The sequence below is a fragment of the Ctenocephalides felis genome, unplaced genomic scaffold, assembly GCF_003426905.1.
Source record: "Ctenocephalides felis isolate EL2017-DRISC unplaced genomic scaffold, ASM342690v1 CF-g0.4_SCAFFOLD_01886, whole genome shotgun sequence".
Classification (NCBI taxonomy): Eukaryota; Metazoa; Arthropoda; class Insecta; order Siphonaptera; family Pulicidae; genus Ctenocephalides; species Ctenocephalides felis.
In genome coordinates this window covers 91,154,231-91,168,697 of record NW_020538040.1, presented here as the reverse complement: position 1 = coordinate 91,168,697, position 14,467 = coordinate 91,154,231, and the positions used below count along the sequence as shown (strand labels likewise).

Genomic DNA, 14,467 nt, shown 5'->3' with positions numbered 1-14,467 from the left:
CTTCTCAAGTCTATATCATTACTTACATTTCCTTCGATATTAGTATTGGTTTCATTGATAGTTCTTTTAAAAATATTTCTTATGATCGATTTGAATTTAAATACGATAAAAGCTAAAATTATTATTGAAATTGGTATTATCCAATAAAAAATATGGTTTGATCTTAGTTGTACTTCCTCTAAATCAATATTTGAATTTCGTTTAAAATCTTCTATGTTTTTACTTAATTTATATAATTCTGGTATTACGTCTTTATGTTCTAAATTCTTTATATATTTTGGTATTTGTGGTACAGTATTATTATGTATTTCCATATTTATAATATTACTCATATCTACTTTTGAAATATAGTTAAGTTGGGTTGTGATTGAGCTTTTAAAATTTTCTTTTGTATGCAATTTTGTAAATCTATTTTGTGCTTTGCAGCCTGGTTTTAGTTTTAATTTCCCGATTTGTGACAAAAGTATTGATTTTCTCGTATTGTTGCAATTTATATCAATAATGTCTTTACTTGGAAAAATATAGATCCATGAATTTGGAAAAGATAATTGCAAAAATAATGGATGAGTAATATTAAAAATTCTCTTATTGCATGTTGAAGGTACATTCAAATTTGGAAGAAATAGTTCTATTTCACATTCATTATTATGACCATTATAAATAGATATAGGTTTATTTTGTTCACAAATTAATTTTTCATCCAGTTTTATACAACTATTTAAATATAATTCGTTACAAAAAAAATACTCGTGTATATCGGAATCTATCACTATTATATGCTCTTTTGGAATTAAAACAGAATAAATATTTTGGTGTATTAACTTTGGAATTACTGAAATTTTATAAACATTATAATTTTTTGGTGTAATAATCGGAATTATTAATAGAAAATTTAATTTATTATTAAAGAAATATATATGAGTTTCAATGGATTTATATAATTTTTGAATATTTAGTGATTGTACATCAAAAGGTAATCTAAGAGCTATAGGTAAATTTAAATTTATGTGTTGTAATTCTTTATAAAAAATTTCGTTTGAAAAAACATATGGATGTAATTTGCCTTCCATAGAGCTTATAATAATTTCAACGATTTTTGATTGTGTTACTTGGTATTCATTTATAATATTTGTGAACAATATAAAGACACTATTCAGAGTTGTTATGATATTATTGGTTTTAACATCTTTTTCCAATTCATAAAATTTATTAGCGTTTTCTGTCAATTGTTTTGAAACATAATTAATATTTTCTGTACTGTTTTTAAAATAAGCTAATTGAGACTCAAAAATAGATGATTGTTGCTTTGCAAGTTCTAGAATATGATTTTGATTATTTTGTAAAGTTTTAATTTGAGCATCGTAATAAATAGCATCATCTTCATTTAATGTACCAAAAAGTGTTTTAGATATAGAACCAATAATATTCACTAAAGCTCTTTTTGATATTCTGTTATCTATTCCTAGCATTTTTTGAATCAATTTATTTTGAATTTGAATGTTGTTACAATCTACTTCCATTTGTTTTAATATTGTATGGCATTCTAAAATTTTGGAGACATTGCAAAGTTCTTTTGTTTGATCATAAATATTAATAATGTATTTAAATTGTGTTCTAAATTCTGATAAATCTACATACGTTAATAATTTCCATCTAGAATTATATAAATTAATTGTTGTAACATGTTCGTAATAAAATCCCGAGTAGTTTGTCATTTGTTCTATTTCGTAGTCAGGTTCGAATTGTCCGTAAGCCAAAAATATCATACTGAGGATAATTATAATATTCATTCCTAAAATAGATAGAGATAGATTAAAATTGGTTGTTTTTGTGAAATTAATTCACACGGGGTGGAAGAAAAAGAAAGTATAGTAAAACAATAAAAGGAAATATAGTTGTTCTATCCATGTGTAAGGGGGTTCGCATATTAAAAAAAAATATACTCTGGTTTCATGGAATTAGAACGTCGGCACTCCAAAACTCTTAGAGTGGCGACACCAATCAATTTGGTCAATAAGGGTTTTTGAAGTTCAATATATAATTCACTTCGTTTTTTTTTTTCATAAAATACATAATTATGTATCATAATATGGTTTGAATTATTTAATTCACAATGTAAATATGACTTTAGGTATTCAAATAATTTTAAAAGTACCATATTTTAAAGTACCACAATGTAAATATGACTTTAGGTATTCAAATAATTTAAAAGTACCATATTTTAAAGTACCACAATGTAAATATGACTTTAGGTATTCAAATTTGATTTGATGCATTAGTGAAGATCAACATTCCTAAATAATATGTTGAAAATATGTACCAATAATAAATTTGATTTGATGCATTAGTGAAGATCAACATTCCTAAATAATATGTTGAAAATATGTACCAATAATATGTTGGCAGTAAAATACCGCTGTCACACGGCCAAATAATATGTTGCAATTACTTTGATGCATTAGCTAAGATCAACATTCCTAAATAATATGTTGAAAATATGTACCAATAATAAATTTGATTTGATGCATTAGTGAAGATCAACATTCCTAAATAATATGTTGAAAATATGTACCAATAATAAATTTGATTTGATGCATTAGTGAAGATCAACATTCCTAAATAATATGTTGAAAATATGTACCAATAATATGTTGGCAGTAAAATACCGCTGTCACACGACCAAATAATATGTTGCAATTACTTTGATGCATTAGCGAAGATCAACATTCGTTTGGTGTGAAGATTTTCAATTTATTATTATGTACTTGTACAGGTTTGTTATTAATAAGTATGGTACTATTTATATCATCTGTTTTTAATATTTTATAAGGACCTTTAAATAATGGCATTAATTTTTTGCATTTTCTGGGGTACGGTGTTTCATCTCTGAGTAGTACTAGGTCATCTATTTTGAATAATTTTGGATTCGAATTTCTATCATAATATTCTTTAGATTTTTCTTTATTTTTTATAAGATTTTCACGTGCCTTAAAATTCGCCTGTTGTAGTCTAGATTTCAGTTCGTTTGTATATATGTCATAATTGTACAGTATGTCGTTTTTCTTATTAATAAATAAAGGTAATTCAATCTTTCGTCCAAATAGTAGTTCAAAGGGTGTGTAATTTGTTGACTTATGAATAGTTGTATTATGAATAAAAATTGCATATTTAACACATTTGTCCCAATTCGTTTGCGTACTATTGATATATGATCTAATATTTTGTATGAGATCCCTATGCATGCGTTCACAAGCGCCGTTAGATTCTGGTCTGTATGGTGATGTAGTAATTTTTTTGATTTTTAAAAGTTTACAAACGTCTTTAAATAGATTACTAGTAAAAGTTGTTCCTAAGTCTGACAAAACTTCTTTGGGAATACCATATTTAAAGATAATTTCTGATACAAAAGCTTCTGCAACTGTAGCGCTTTCTTGATTTGGAATAGGTATTGCGCCAGCAAATTTGGTCAAATCACAAATAAAAGTTAAAAGGTATTTATTCTGATTATCTGAAATGGGATATGGTCCGCATAAATCTATACAAACTTTTTCGAAAGGTTCCTTAGCAGTAGTTGTGATTATCATGGGCTCTTTAATTTTCCGGGATACTTTATTTTTTTGACATTCTACACATGTACTTATAAAATTTTTGATCTGTCTTCTCATTTTTGGCCACTTGTAAAAATTTCTAATTTTGTTATAAGTTTTTCTAGTGCCTAAATGACCACCATTAATTTGAGAAATATGTAAATCATGCAAAACTTTTTCTATTTCATCTTTTGTTAAATTTTCAATTATTTTATCTAAATAGATTTCGATTTTAATACTTGTATCTTTAAAAATATATCTTAGCATCATTCTAAAATCTTCATAAGAAAGGTGACAAAAATTTGGAAACTGAATTGGATTAGGAATTGCCAAATAATTTATATTCTTTTCTAACAAATATTTCTTTAAATTACATAAACAATAAAAAAAATCAGCTAGTTTTGGCTGTGAAATTTCGTCATTAACAATAGAATATATTATGTGGTTAGATGAAGATTGAATGTCTATAAAGTTTTGTTTATCTGCATCATTAATTTTTTCTAAAATGTTTTTATGTTCGAAAAGATCAAATAGACTTTGTACTTTTTCAGATACTTTTGAAGTCTTTGATACAAATATTAAAATATTTTGATTTTTAGTTATTGAAGTAATGAAATTGTTATTGTTCTCTACTATGTTCATATTAAAAATAATTTTTTTATTTACGGTATCTAAAAATGTCTGATAATCATCGCTTGGTGTAGTTGCTAAAAATGTAAACTTTGTATTTTCTTGTATTTCTTTAGTACTTTCATCAATATTTCGCGTATTTTCCTGAATATTTTTATCATCATTCTGCAATTCGAAAAATGATCTAGATAAACTGTCTGCATTTGTATTTGTTTTTCCTGCTTTATAAATAATTTCAAATTCAAACTCTTCTAGGGTTAGTCGCCAACGCATTTGTCTAGAATTCGGATTTTTACAATTATACAAATATATCAAAGGCATATGATCGGTATATAATTTGAAAGGTTTTCCGTATAAGTAAGGCCTAAAATGATTAACACTCCAAACTATTGCTAATAATTCTTTATCTATTGTGGAATAATTTAATTCGTTTTTATTCAATGTTCTAGATGCGTATGAAATTGGAAGATCAGAACCGTTTACATTCTGAGATAAAACTGCTCCTATAGCTACGCCACTGGCGTCTGTTGTTACTGAAAAATCTCTATTAAAATTTGGGTATTGTAAAATTGGAGGATTTATTAATTTTTCTTTTAATGTATTAAATGAAATTTCACATTGTTCTGACCAAATGAATTTTGAATTTTTCTTTAATAATTTTGTTAACGGATTCGCTATTTTTGAATAATCTTTTATAAATTTCCTATAATAACCTGATAATCCTAAAAATATTTTAATTTCTTTGGGGTTTGATGGCGTTTTAAATTCACTAACAGCTCTAATTTTTTCAGGGTCTGGTAATACACCGTCTGCGCTTATAACATGACCTAAATATGAAATTTCGTGCATTAAAAACTGACATTTATCTGGCTGCAATTTTAAATTGTGTTCTCTTAATTTTTGAAATACTTCTACTAGATTATCATTGTGTTCTATTAATGTTTTTCCGTAAACGATTATGTCATCCATATAAACTAGTGTTCTTATACCTTGTAGACCTGATAGAACTGAATTTGTTAATCTTTGCAAAGTCGCTGGACCACCTTTTAAACCGAATGGTAATCGTTTGTATTCGAAATGACCTAAATCTGTTGAAAATGCAGTTTTTTCTCTATCTTCTTCATCTAAAAGTACTTGATGAAAACCCTGTGCTAAATCTAACGTCGTAAAAAATCTTGAATTACCTAATTGATCAATTATATCTGTAATATTTGGTAAGGGAAATGCGTCTGACTTTGTTACTGAGTTTAGTTTTCGGAAATCTACACAAATTCTCCATTTTTTATTACCTTGACTATCTGGTTTCTTAGGAACTACAATAAGAGGAAAATTCCAAGGACTTTGTGATTTTTGAATAATATCATTTTCTAACATTTGGCTAATTTGATTTTTAATTTCCTGTTTGTGAACGTGAGGTAATCTATATGGTTTAATATAAATTGGTTTGACATCTTTCTCTACGGGTATGCTATGTGTTAAAGTTTCGGTATGTGTTAACTTATCATTTTCCAAAAAAAATAAATCATTAAAGTTTCGACAGATACGTAAAATTTGTTCCTTTTCTAAATGAGTCATGTGTTCGGTTCTAATCAAATTTAAAACATTTTGAATTCTTTCGTTCTTGTTTACGATTGGTTGAAAATTATTTGTATTATTAGAAGATTGTGTAAATAAACATGTTAAATCAATATCTGAATTATTATCGGAATTTTGTGTTTTTCTTTCTAAAATTTCATAATTATCTAAATTTTCAAAGATTATGTCACTTTCACTTAAAATTTGTTCTGACTGTGTTGGATTAATAACATTTATATGTACAAAATTTTGATTCGGTTCGACTATGCAATTTCCAATAATTAAACCTGAACTTAAACATTTTGATAAACATACTTTTGGTTCACTAAAATTAATTTTTACTTGTAAAATTTTTTCAACTCTAGGTGGTATGACATAATCTTTTGAATTAAATAATTTTGCACAAATACTTTCATTTTCAAAATTTAACATTACTGTTTTGGATTCTATATCAATATTTGCTTTAAATTTGGTTAAAAAATCTTTCCCTATAATGCCTATTTCCCTAGTTGGTAGGTCTCTTACAACTTGAAATGGAAATTCGGTTTCTTGCCCATTAAAATTTAGTCCTAAAAATACCGCTCCTAAAGTTTTAACTGTATGGTTTGTTATACCGCCAATTTCTATACTCAATTTCGTGTAAATGGTCGAATCCAAATCTAATTGTTTTAAATCTATTAGTGAAATGTCGCTACCTGTATCAACTAAAAATTTTGAAAAAGTATCATTCGTGTTAGTAGTGGATAATTGAATAATATCAAAAGTTCTTGAATTATGTGATAGAAAACTATTTGGAACTTGAGTTTTTATTTCATTAATTCCCTTGTCGAGACGGGTCCTAATCCGTTTTTTGAAGTTGTTGTCTGTGGTTGTGGTTCTTGGTTGTTTGTTTCTTGATTTTGTTCATTTGTGCTATCTGTCTGACAGTAATATGCCTGTCTGTTTTCGTTTGTAGGAATAAAAGATTTTGGTGGATTATAATTATTATTTCTTGGGTAAAAACTTTTTCGTCTTGGATTTCTACATTCTTGAATTAAATGTCCCGGTAATTTACAGTAGTTACAAAATTTATTATTATTATTATTAGTACCATTATTTATGTTCGTTGAATATTTATTATTATTTTGATTTAAAAAGCATTGTGGAGATATATGTCCGCGTTTTTTACAAGTAAAGCAGATAACGTTATTGGAATTTGGATTTCTAAAACGAATTTGATTGTTAGTAAATTTTGTCGAGTTTCTCATGTTTTCTTCTTCTTTGGCGAATTTAATTGCTTCCGAGATACTAGTGAATCTACAACATTTTACTAGAGTTCTTATGGGTTCTCTAAGGCCGTTTTCAAAAGCTTTTATGCCTACTTCAGTAAATGTTGTTTGCGCTCTGTCAGCTGAGTCTTGTCCTTGTAAGTTTATGTTTGCGTAATAAATTTGTCGTAATAGTTCTTCTATTTTGTCTCCAAAATTTTTTACAGATTCATTATATGTTTGTTTTAAATTACTCATTTCAGCTATTAAACTTGCAATAGGTCTTGTTACCGAATATTCTTTTGTTAAGAAAGCTTTTAAATTTTTCCATGAATCTATTTTCATAAATTGAATTTTTGCTAAAATATTTTTGTCTAATTTTAGTTTTATAATGGTAAGCAATTTTTCCGCTTCTGTAGGCGTTAAGTCAGTATTTAATGAATCACATGCCGTAATAAATGCAGGGAGCGCTGAAGGTTCTCCGTCAAAAGTTGGAATTAGAGGAATTGCCGTTTGGAAACAAAATCTTGCATCAGAAATTGATTCAATTGTGCTATTCATCATTATTTATTTGATTGAAAAGGAAGAAAAAAAAAAGAAGAAAAAATTAAGAAAAATACAGTAAAACAGAAGCGCAAAAATTTACAATGTACAAAATATATAATTTAGTTTACTAACTTGGAATCCTCCTGAATATTTTCCTCTTGGCCTGGTACTTGTAGTAGTTCAAGGGACTTGTAATGTTGCACTAACACTCGAATATGCACTGAAATTTTCTAACACTTTTATTTTTTTTGATTTTATAACTTTTCACTTTTCACTTTTCTTGATTTTTCAACAATTTTTCTTGATTCTTGAATCTTGATTTCTGCTATCTACTAGAGTTTTCTTGACTTTTCTTATTAATTCTTGATTCGTATTCTTGCTTCTTGATTTTTTTTAAATTTTATTTTACTTCGGGTCTTGATTTATATTTTACTTCGGGTCTTGAATTATTTTATTACTTCGGGTCTTGAATTATTTAATATTTTGAGTCTTCGGTTTTCTGATCATCAACTACGTCCACTTTTGGCAAGGCTATCCTCGGAGGCAAAGTTTTCCACGATGTACTGCCTAGTTTGAAGTAGCACCCTTATATTTTTTTTGTCACTCTTGGCAGTTATTTTTCAAACGCCGTTCTTTCAAGCTCACAAAAAATTTTGAATATTACTTCATCAGTCAAACACCGCTGTCACCAAATAATTATGTTGGGAGTCAAACAGCGCTGTCACCAAATAATATGCTGGGCAGTCGAACACCGCTGTCACCAAATAATTATGTTGGGAGTCAAACACCGCTGTCACCAAATAATTATGTTGGGAGTCAAACAGCGCTGTCACCAAATAATATGCTGGGCAGTCGAACACCGCTGTCACCAAATAATTATGTTGGACACCGCGTTGATGAACAGAAAGGGTTGTTGGCGCCGCTATATGCAAATCGGTGTTGTTGCTCTGGACCTTCCGATTTTCCTGAAAAACTCACTTGCTGAAAATACTTGAGATACTTGATAAATAAAAGACTATTTCAAAAACTTCACTTTATTTCACTTTAAGTACAAGGAACTCGGAGGTATTGGAAGAGAAGTGTTTGCCCGGCGACCGACAGATTAAGACTGATTTATTTCATAATTATTAAAACTAAAATCCTTTGAAACGTAGTGGGGATTTGTCTCGAATATTCTATGCAACGAAAAGGACAATGTAATGGATTTAGCTGATTAAACAAAATGTTATTCATGCGAACTTGGTGAGAATTGTTAACTAGGCGGAATGTCGATAATAAGATCTTCCTGAGATTTGTCGACGTAGATTTATGATTTCGTGAGAGAATGTTAATGTCAGCTACTACGCAGTAGTCTGAGAAAAGTTAATATGAACCGTTAATATCAGCTAAAGCTCAAGGGTTCTAAGATTTCAGTCTGGACTTGTTAGGAATCTAATATTATGACAGTGGTTAGGAACTTGTAATATCAGGGGTGTACAACACTTGATAATAAAGCATGAAATATATTGGAAAAAAGACTTGAAGAGCTAGATGTTCAATGACTACGATGAGGCCAGTTTATAATAGCTGCAAAAATTTCAAATATATGTAAAATTAAAACATAATTTGTTTAGATCCTTGAAATGTAGAGTAATGATTAACACCACATTTGTATTGAATATTATTAAATCTGCTAATGATAAGAAGTTCTACCTTTACACTATAAGACGCAAAAGTTATTATTAGTTTTTTTATTTAGAAAAAAGATTTCAGGAAATAAATGTTGAATTTTCATTGAATATTGAAAATATATAATGCTGTTTACTTTGCAAGAGTTTTATCATATTAAACTAAATTGGTGATTCTAATCGCGATATGTGATAGACATAATATTTAAAACATTGATGTAAAAAATGGCTTTCTGTAAAAGTAGAATATAAAAAATATATTGAAAATTATAGAGACCTATTAAGGACATATTCGGATTGAAAAATGTGAAATTAAAATTTTTATTTCTGCTGTAACTTTACATGTATGAGTTTACTTAGTACTTGTATCAAAGTTAGTACTTGACTAACTTCTTACTAATAATAATACAGCATACTAGCAATTTAATATATAGCTGAAATATAAAACAAAAGTTCCTTATTTGTGTTTCCTTCATTTGCATTTTCACTACTCGTGGATTAAATGAATGCGACATAACTGTATATGCGGCTAAAAATTTATTAATAGCGGATTTAATAAGAACACACCAAACTATAAAAGAAATTAATTTCAAAGATTTTGAAAATTCAAAAACTGTTTGAAAGATATTTGTTGGGAATGTGATGAATGCTGATTAAATTTTGGCACTTTTATTTCATCACCTAGGAACGTATCCCCTATAATTATTTTAAAATGGATGTTGTGTGTGTGTGTGTGAACACGGATCAACTGATTTGCATAATTTAAAAACATTTGATTCGCGTTGACGCGGACGTGCTGACTAGTTTTTGGCAAAGACAGGTCCAGCTGTTTTGAATATGGAGCAAATAGTGCCAAAAATGGCATCGCAGTTTTAGAGATAACGGAGCGTCCGATTTGAATGATTCAAAGAATCAATTTATTTGTATTGATGAAATGAAAAACTCTTAAAATTTTTTTTGATAACAGGTCCAGCGGTTTTGGAGATCCAATAAACAAAGTAAAAAAAATACTTGATAATTAAAATGATCATTCGACATATTATGCACATCAAATAAGACATTTTATAGGAACTTAAATAATAACAAATTTTGTTTACATTTCTATGTGTTCCATACCAATGTTTATCGGACTGCGACGCGGCGATTGCGCGCTTCGATATTTTGTCTCTACTCAGCTAACGCAGCGCTTTGAAAAAAAGTTCAACATGTCCAAAACATGTTTACTTATCTATGGTCCAAATTAATATAGAAAACATGTTTACTTATCTATGGTCCAATTAATATAGAAAATAATTCAAGTTTTTCAATAAAGTCAATTTTTTTCAGAAATTTCAAGATTCTCAAAAATTCAATTTTTCCAGTCCATTTTTTGTTTCTTATTCTATTTTCTGTACGGAAACTTTCAGCTGTTAGTTGACATTTGTGATATGCTTGAACATAAACTTGAGCCGTCTGTGGGCACTGTGCAAATACGCCTGGTTGCGCATTCATTCAGTTGCACATGCATATGCACAATGATTACCTATCTATGGTTATGCATTCATAACAAAACAGCGCCATCACGAGGGACCGCTGAACTAGCACTCTTAACGTAAAAATCGGGAGAGAGAAACAAGTGGCGCGTCTTTTCTCTATGTCTCTACTGCTACAAACTGTATTGTGCTTCAAATGTAAATTTAGGTGAAATATTGATATAACTAGACATTTTTTTTAGCACATAACTATTTTCGTAAATATTTTGTGAGTACAAGCAAAAATGTCTGAGAAAACAATTATGACTATGAATGATCAGACAATTAAAATTGAATATTCACCAGCAGACATTAAAGTGGAAATTGAAGATGAATTTGATAATCTTGATGTTATTGTTAAATCTGAATCGCGATCTGAAGATGATGATACGTGTTTGACTGAAGAAGAAGTCAAACAAGAGGTAATCGAAACATCCACTAATGAATATGACATTTGCAATAGATCATTTGCAGAATCACGTCATCATATGGTCATTCGTAAGCCTAATCACAGAAAAGAAAGTTCTCTCAAATGTGAAATCTGTCATAAGATTTTCAATCGATTAGATCATTTGAAAGTTCACATACTGATACACAGTGGAGTACGCCCCCACGAATGCAGAACGTGCAATAAGAGATTCACACAATTAGGTAATCTGAAAAGGCATCTGCTCATTCACAATGGAATACGCTCCCATGAATGCTCCATTTGTAATAAGAAATTCACACAATCAAGTAGCTTGAAAAACCACATTCTGATTCATAAAAAGGTACGTCCTCATAAATGCAAGGTATGCAATAAGACATTCAAACAATTAAGCCATCTGAAAGGACACATGCTCATTCACAGTGGTGAGCGCCACCATCAATGCAGTATATGCAATAAGGCATTCAAAACATTAAATCATTTGAAAAATCATATAATGATACACAGTGGAGAACGCCCCAACAAATGCAACATATGCAAAAAGAGATTTTCACTATTAGGTAATCTGAATAGGCATATGCTAATTCACAATGGAATACGCTCCCATGAATGCTCCATCTGTAATAAGAAATTCACACAATCAAGTGGCCTGAAAACCCACATGCTGATTCACGAAGTGGTACGTCCCTATAAATGCAATATATGCAATAAGACATTTACAACATCAGGTAATGTGAAAAGACACAAGCTGATTCATAAAGGTGGGCGTCTCTAAAAATGTGAAATATGATAATAAGGAATTTACTGAATCGAATGATTTGAAGAGACACATGGTACATAGTTAGAAGCATTGTGAAAGTCAATATGAAATATAAGCATATTTGTTAAATTGAATTTAAATATTTGGAAACATGTTATAAAATGTTTTTGCATAATGGAATGTTTCAATAGTATGAATTATACAGTACAGTACATAATATTGATATTATTTTATAATTTTTTAAATTTTAAAATAATATTGATAATTAAATTTTATACATATTTCAATTTTTATAAATTAAGTATTAATAACGTGAATTAGCAACCATTGATTCAATAATTGATTACAAATACACACTTTGGTCAGCAGTATTGATATTTCACTTGATATTATAGATCTTAGATATGATGTCAAAAAATGTTATATTTTACCAAAATTAGATTGAAAATAAATTTGTAAACTATTCTTACAATTTTTGTTGATATATTGCTCGATTTTTAAGCTCAACTAATATTATATGTAAACAGTAGGAACTCGATTATCCGGCCATCAGTTATACAGATTTGCGATTATCTGGCCATCAGTTATACGGATCTGTGATTATCTGGACTACCAACCGTGACGAATTTATATGTATGTACATACCCACAAATCACATTTTTGCATAATTAATGCTGCAGTTTAGTATATGTATGTGATGCAATCTAAGAAAATATGTATGTACATACTTTATCTATGGTACATACATAAGAAAATGATAGTTTTTTAATGATCATTGATTTTTGTTGATATCTATATGTATGTATTTTTATTTTTAATAAATACACATTATTCTTCATACATTCGATTATCTAGACTATCCATTATTCTAAGGCCCATCGACAACAATTAGTTCGGTTAATCGAGTTTCTACTGTAAATGTATTTAGTAAAAGCTCCTCACTTTGCAGGGAATACGTTCCATGAAAATGCATTAAATAAAAAATCTGTGCTATATATTAAATATTATATTTTATTAACAGAAAAAGACATACATGTGCTTATGAACAACGTTTAAATATATTTATGTAATAAAAATAAATAACATTTTGTTGCTAATTTTTTGTATATGATATTTATCATAGATAAGGATATTTATATAGTATCATATTAATTAATATTTAATAAATTATTCGGTGTAACCATTTCACAAACCAAAATTTAGTTCACGTTCTATTATATAGATAACAGTAGTGTTTTCTACGGAGTCCGTTGCCTAACTTTTTTTAATTTTTTTTTTTAACGTGTGGGCAACTGCATGGCTGGCCGCAATTTTTTATTGGATCATCGAAACCGCTAGACCTGCCTCCCACAAATTTAATTTGTTTTCCGTTTTGTCTATACATTTAAATTTTTTTAATGATATTGGACCATTTTTCAAAAACGGAATTATTATATTTGGACCTGCCTTGGCCAATAACTAATCAGCACGTCTCGCTATCAATAGGAATCGAATCATACAAATAACATTTAATTTTAATAAATTTAATACATAAAAGTTAATAATTTACAAAAAAAATCGAAATATAAAAAAAGGTTTCTCAAATTCAATTTTCATCATTTTTCAAAAAATTTTAAAGTTTTTCATAAAATGTAATTTTCAGTACGGAAAGTTTCAGTAACTTGCCGTAAGGCACAATGCCATGCTTCACTAATTTAATTTTTTTTCCGCGCTATAAGCTTGGAAGTGCACAAATTCGTCATGTTAAAAGGGCTTGAGATCTGAAAAACATATTTTTCTTAAACTTTCAACTCATTTACGTATCCTTATATTAGCCAAATTGCCAAATTTTGCATTGCATTTGTATAATGTTTTATTAATTATATTTCTTGAAATAAAAATGTTATTAAAAAAGTAAGTTAATTATATGGTATAGAATTTTTTTCTCACTATCTAAATTTTGCCGCCCCCGAAAATTTGCCGCCCTGGGCAATAGCTCCGATTGCCCCTACTGTAAATTCAGCACTGGATATAGCGATACGCTATATATAGGATATAGTGTTATACTATATGTAGAATATAGTGTTATACTACAAATAAAATATAGTTTTATACTATTTTGAAAAAAAATACATTTTTTTTAATTTTCGAAAAAAAAATTTTTTTGAATACCGAAAATAATTTGGATTTTAATTTTAACTCTGGCTAAAGTTCTAAAAATTACTTATATACTTTAAATGAATAATTTTAACTTTGCTATTCAGTTTATATAAATCTTATAAATGTTAAACAATGTTCTTTATTTTAAATTTGATTTATTGAGTGTTCTGTAAATTTAATTTTCTTCAAATATCTCTTTACGGTACGGGAAGTTCCAGCAATTTGCCTTAAGGCACTATGCCATACACCACTAGTTTATACTTATTTATCTATGGTCCACAATGCCATTCACCATTAGTTTATCTTTTATTTATTTATATTTTATACTCTTCGATTCAGATTTAAATAAACATAACACGCTTCCATCTATGATCCGTA

The 14,467-nt window shown here is 28.4% G+C and overlaps 1 protein-coding gene across 1 annotated transcript; it reads left to right on the top strand.

Annotated features, from left to right (window-relative positions):
- Positions 1-11,008: 11,008 nt before the first annotated feature.
- Positions 11,009-12,599, top strand: LOC113375516 (zinc finger protein 492-like). Its single transcript, XM_026615449.1, has 2 exons — positions 11,009-11,869; positions 12,478-12,599. Exons 1-2 carry the CDS (start codon positions 11,009-11,011, stop codon positions 12,478-12,480), a joined length of 864 nt encoding a protein of 287 aa, XP_026471234.1. The 3' UTR covers positions 12,481-12,599.
- The last annotated feature ends 1,868 nt before the right edge of the window (positions 12,600-14,467 follow it).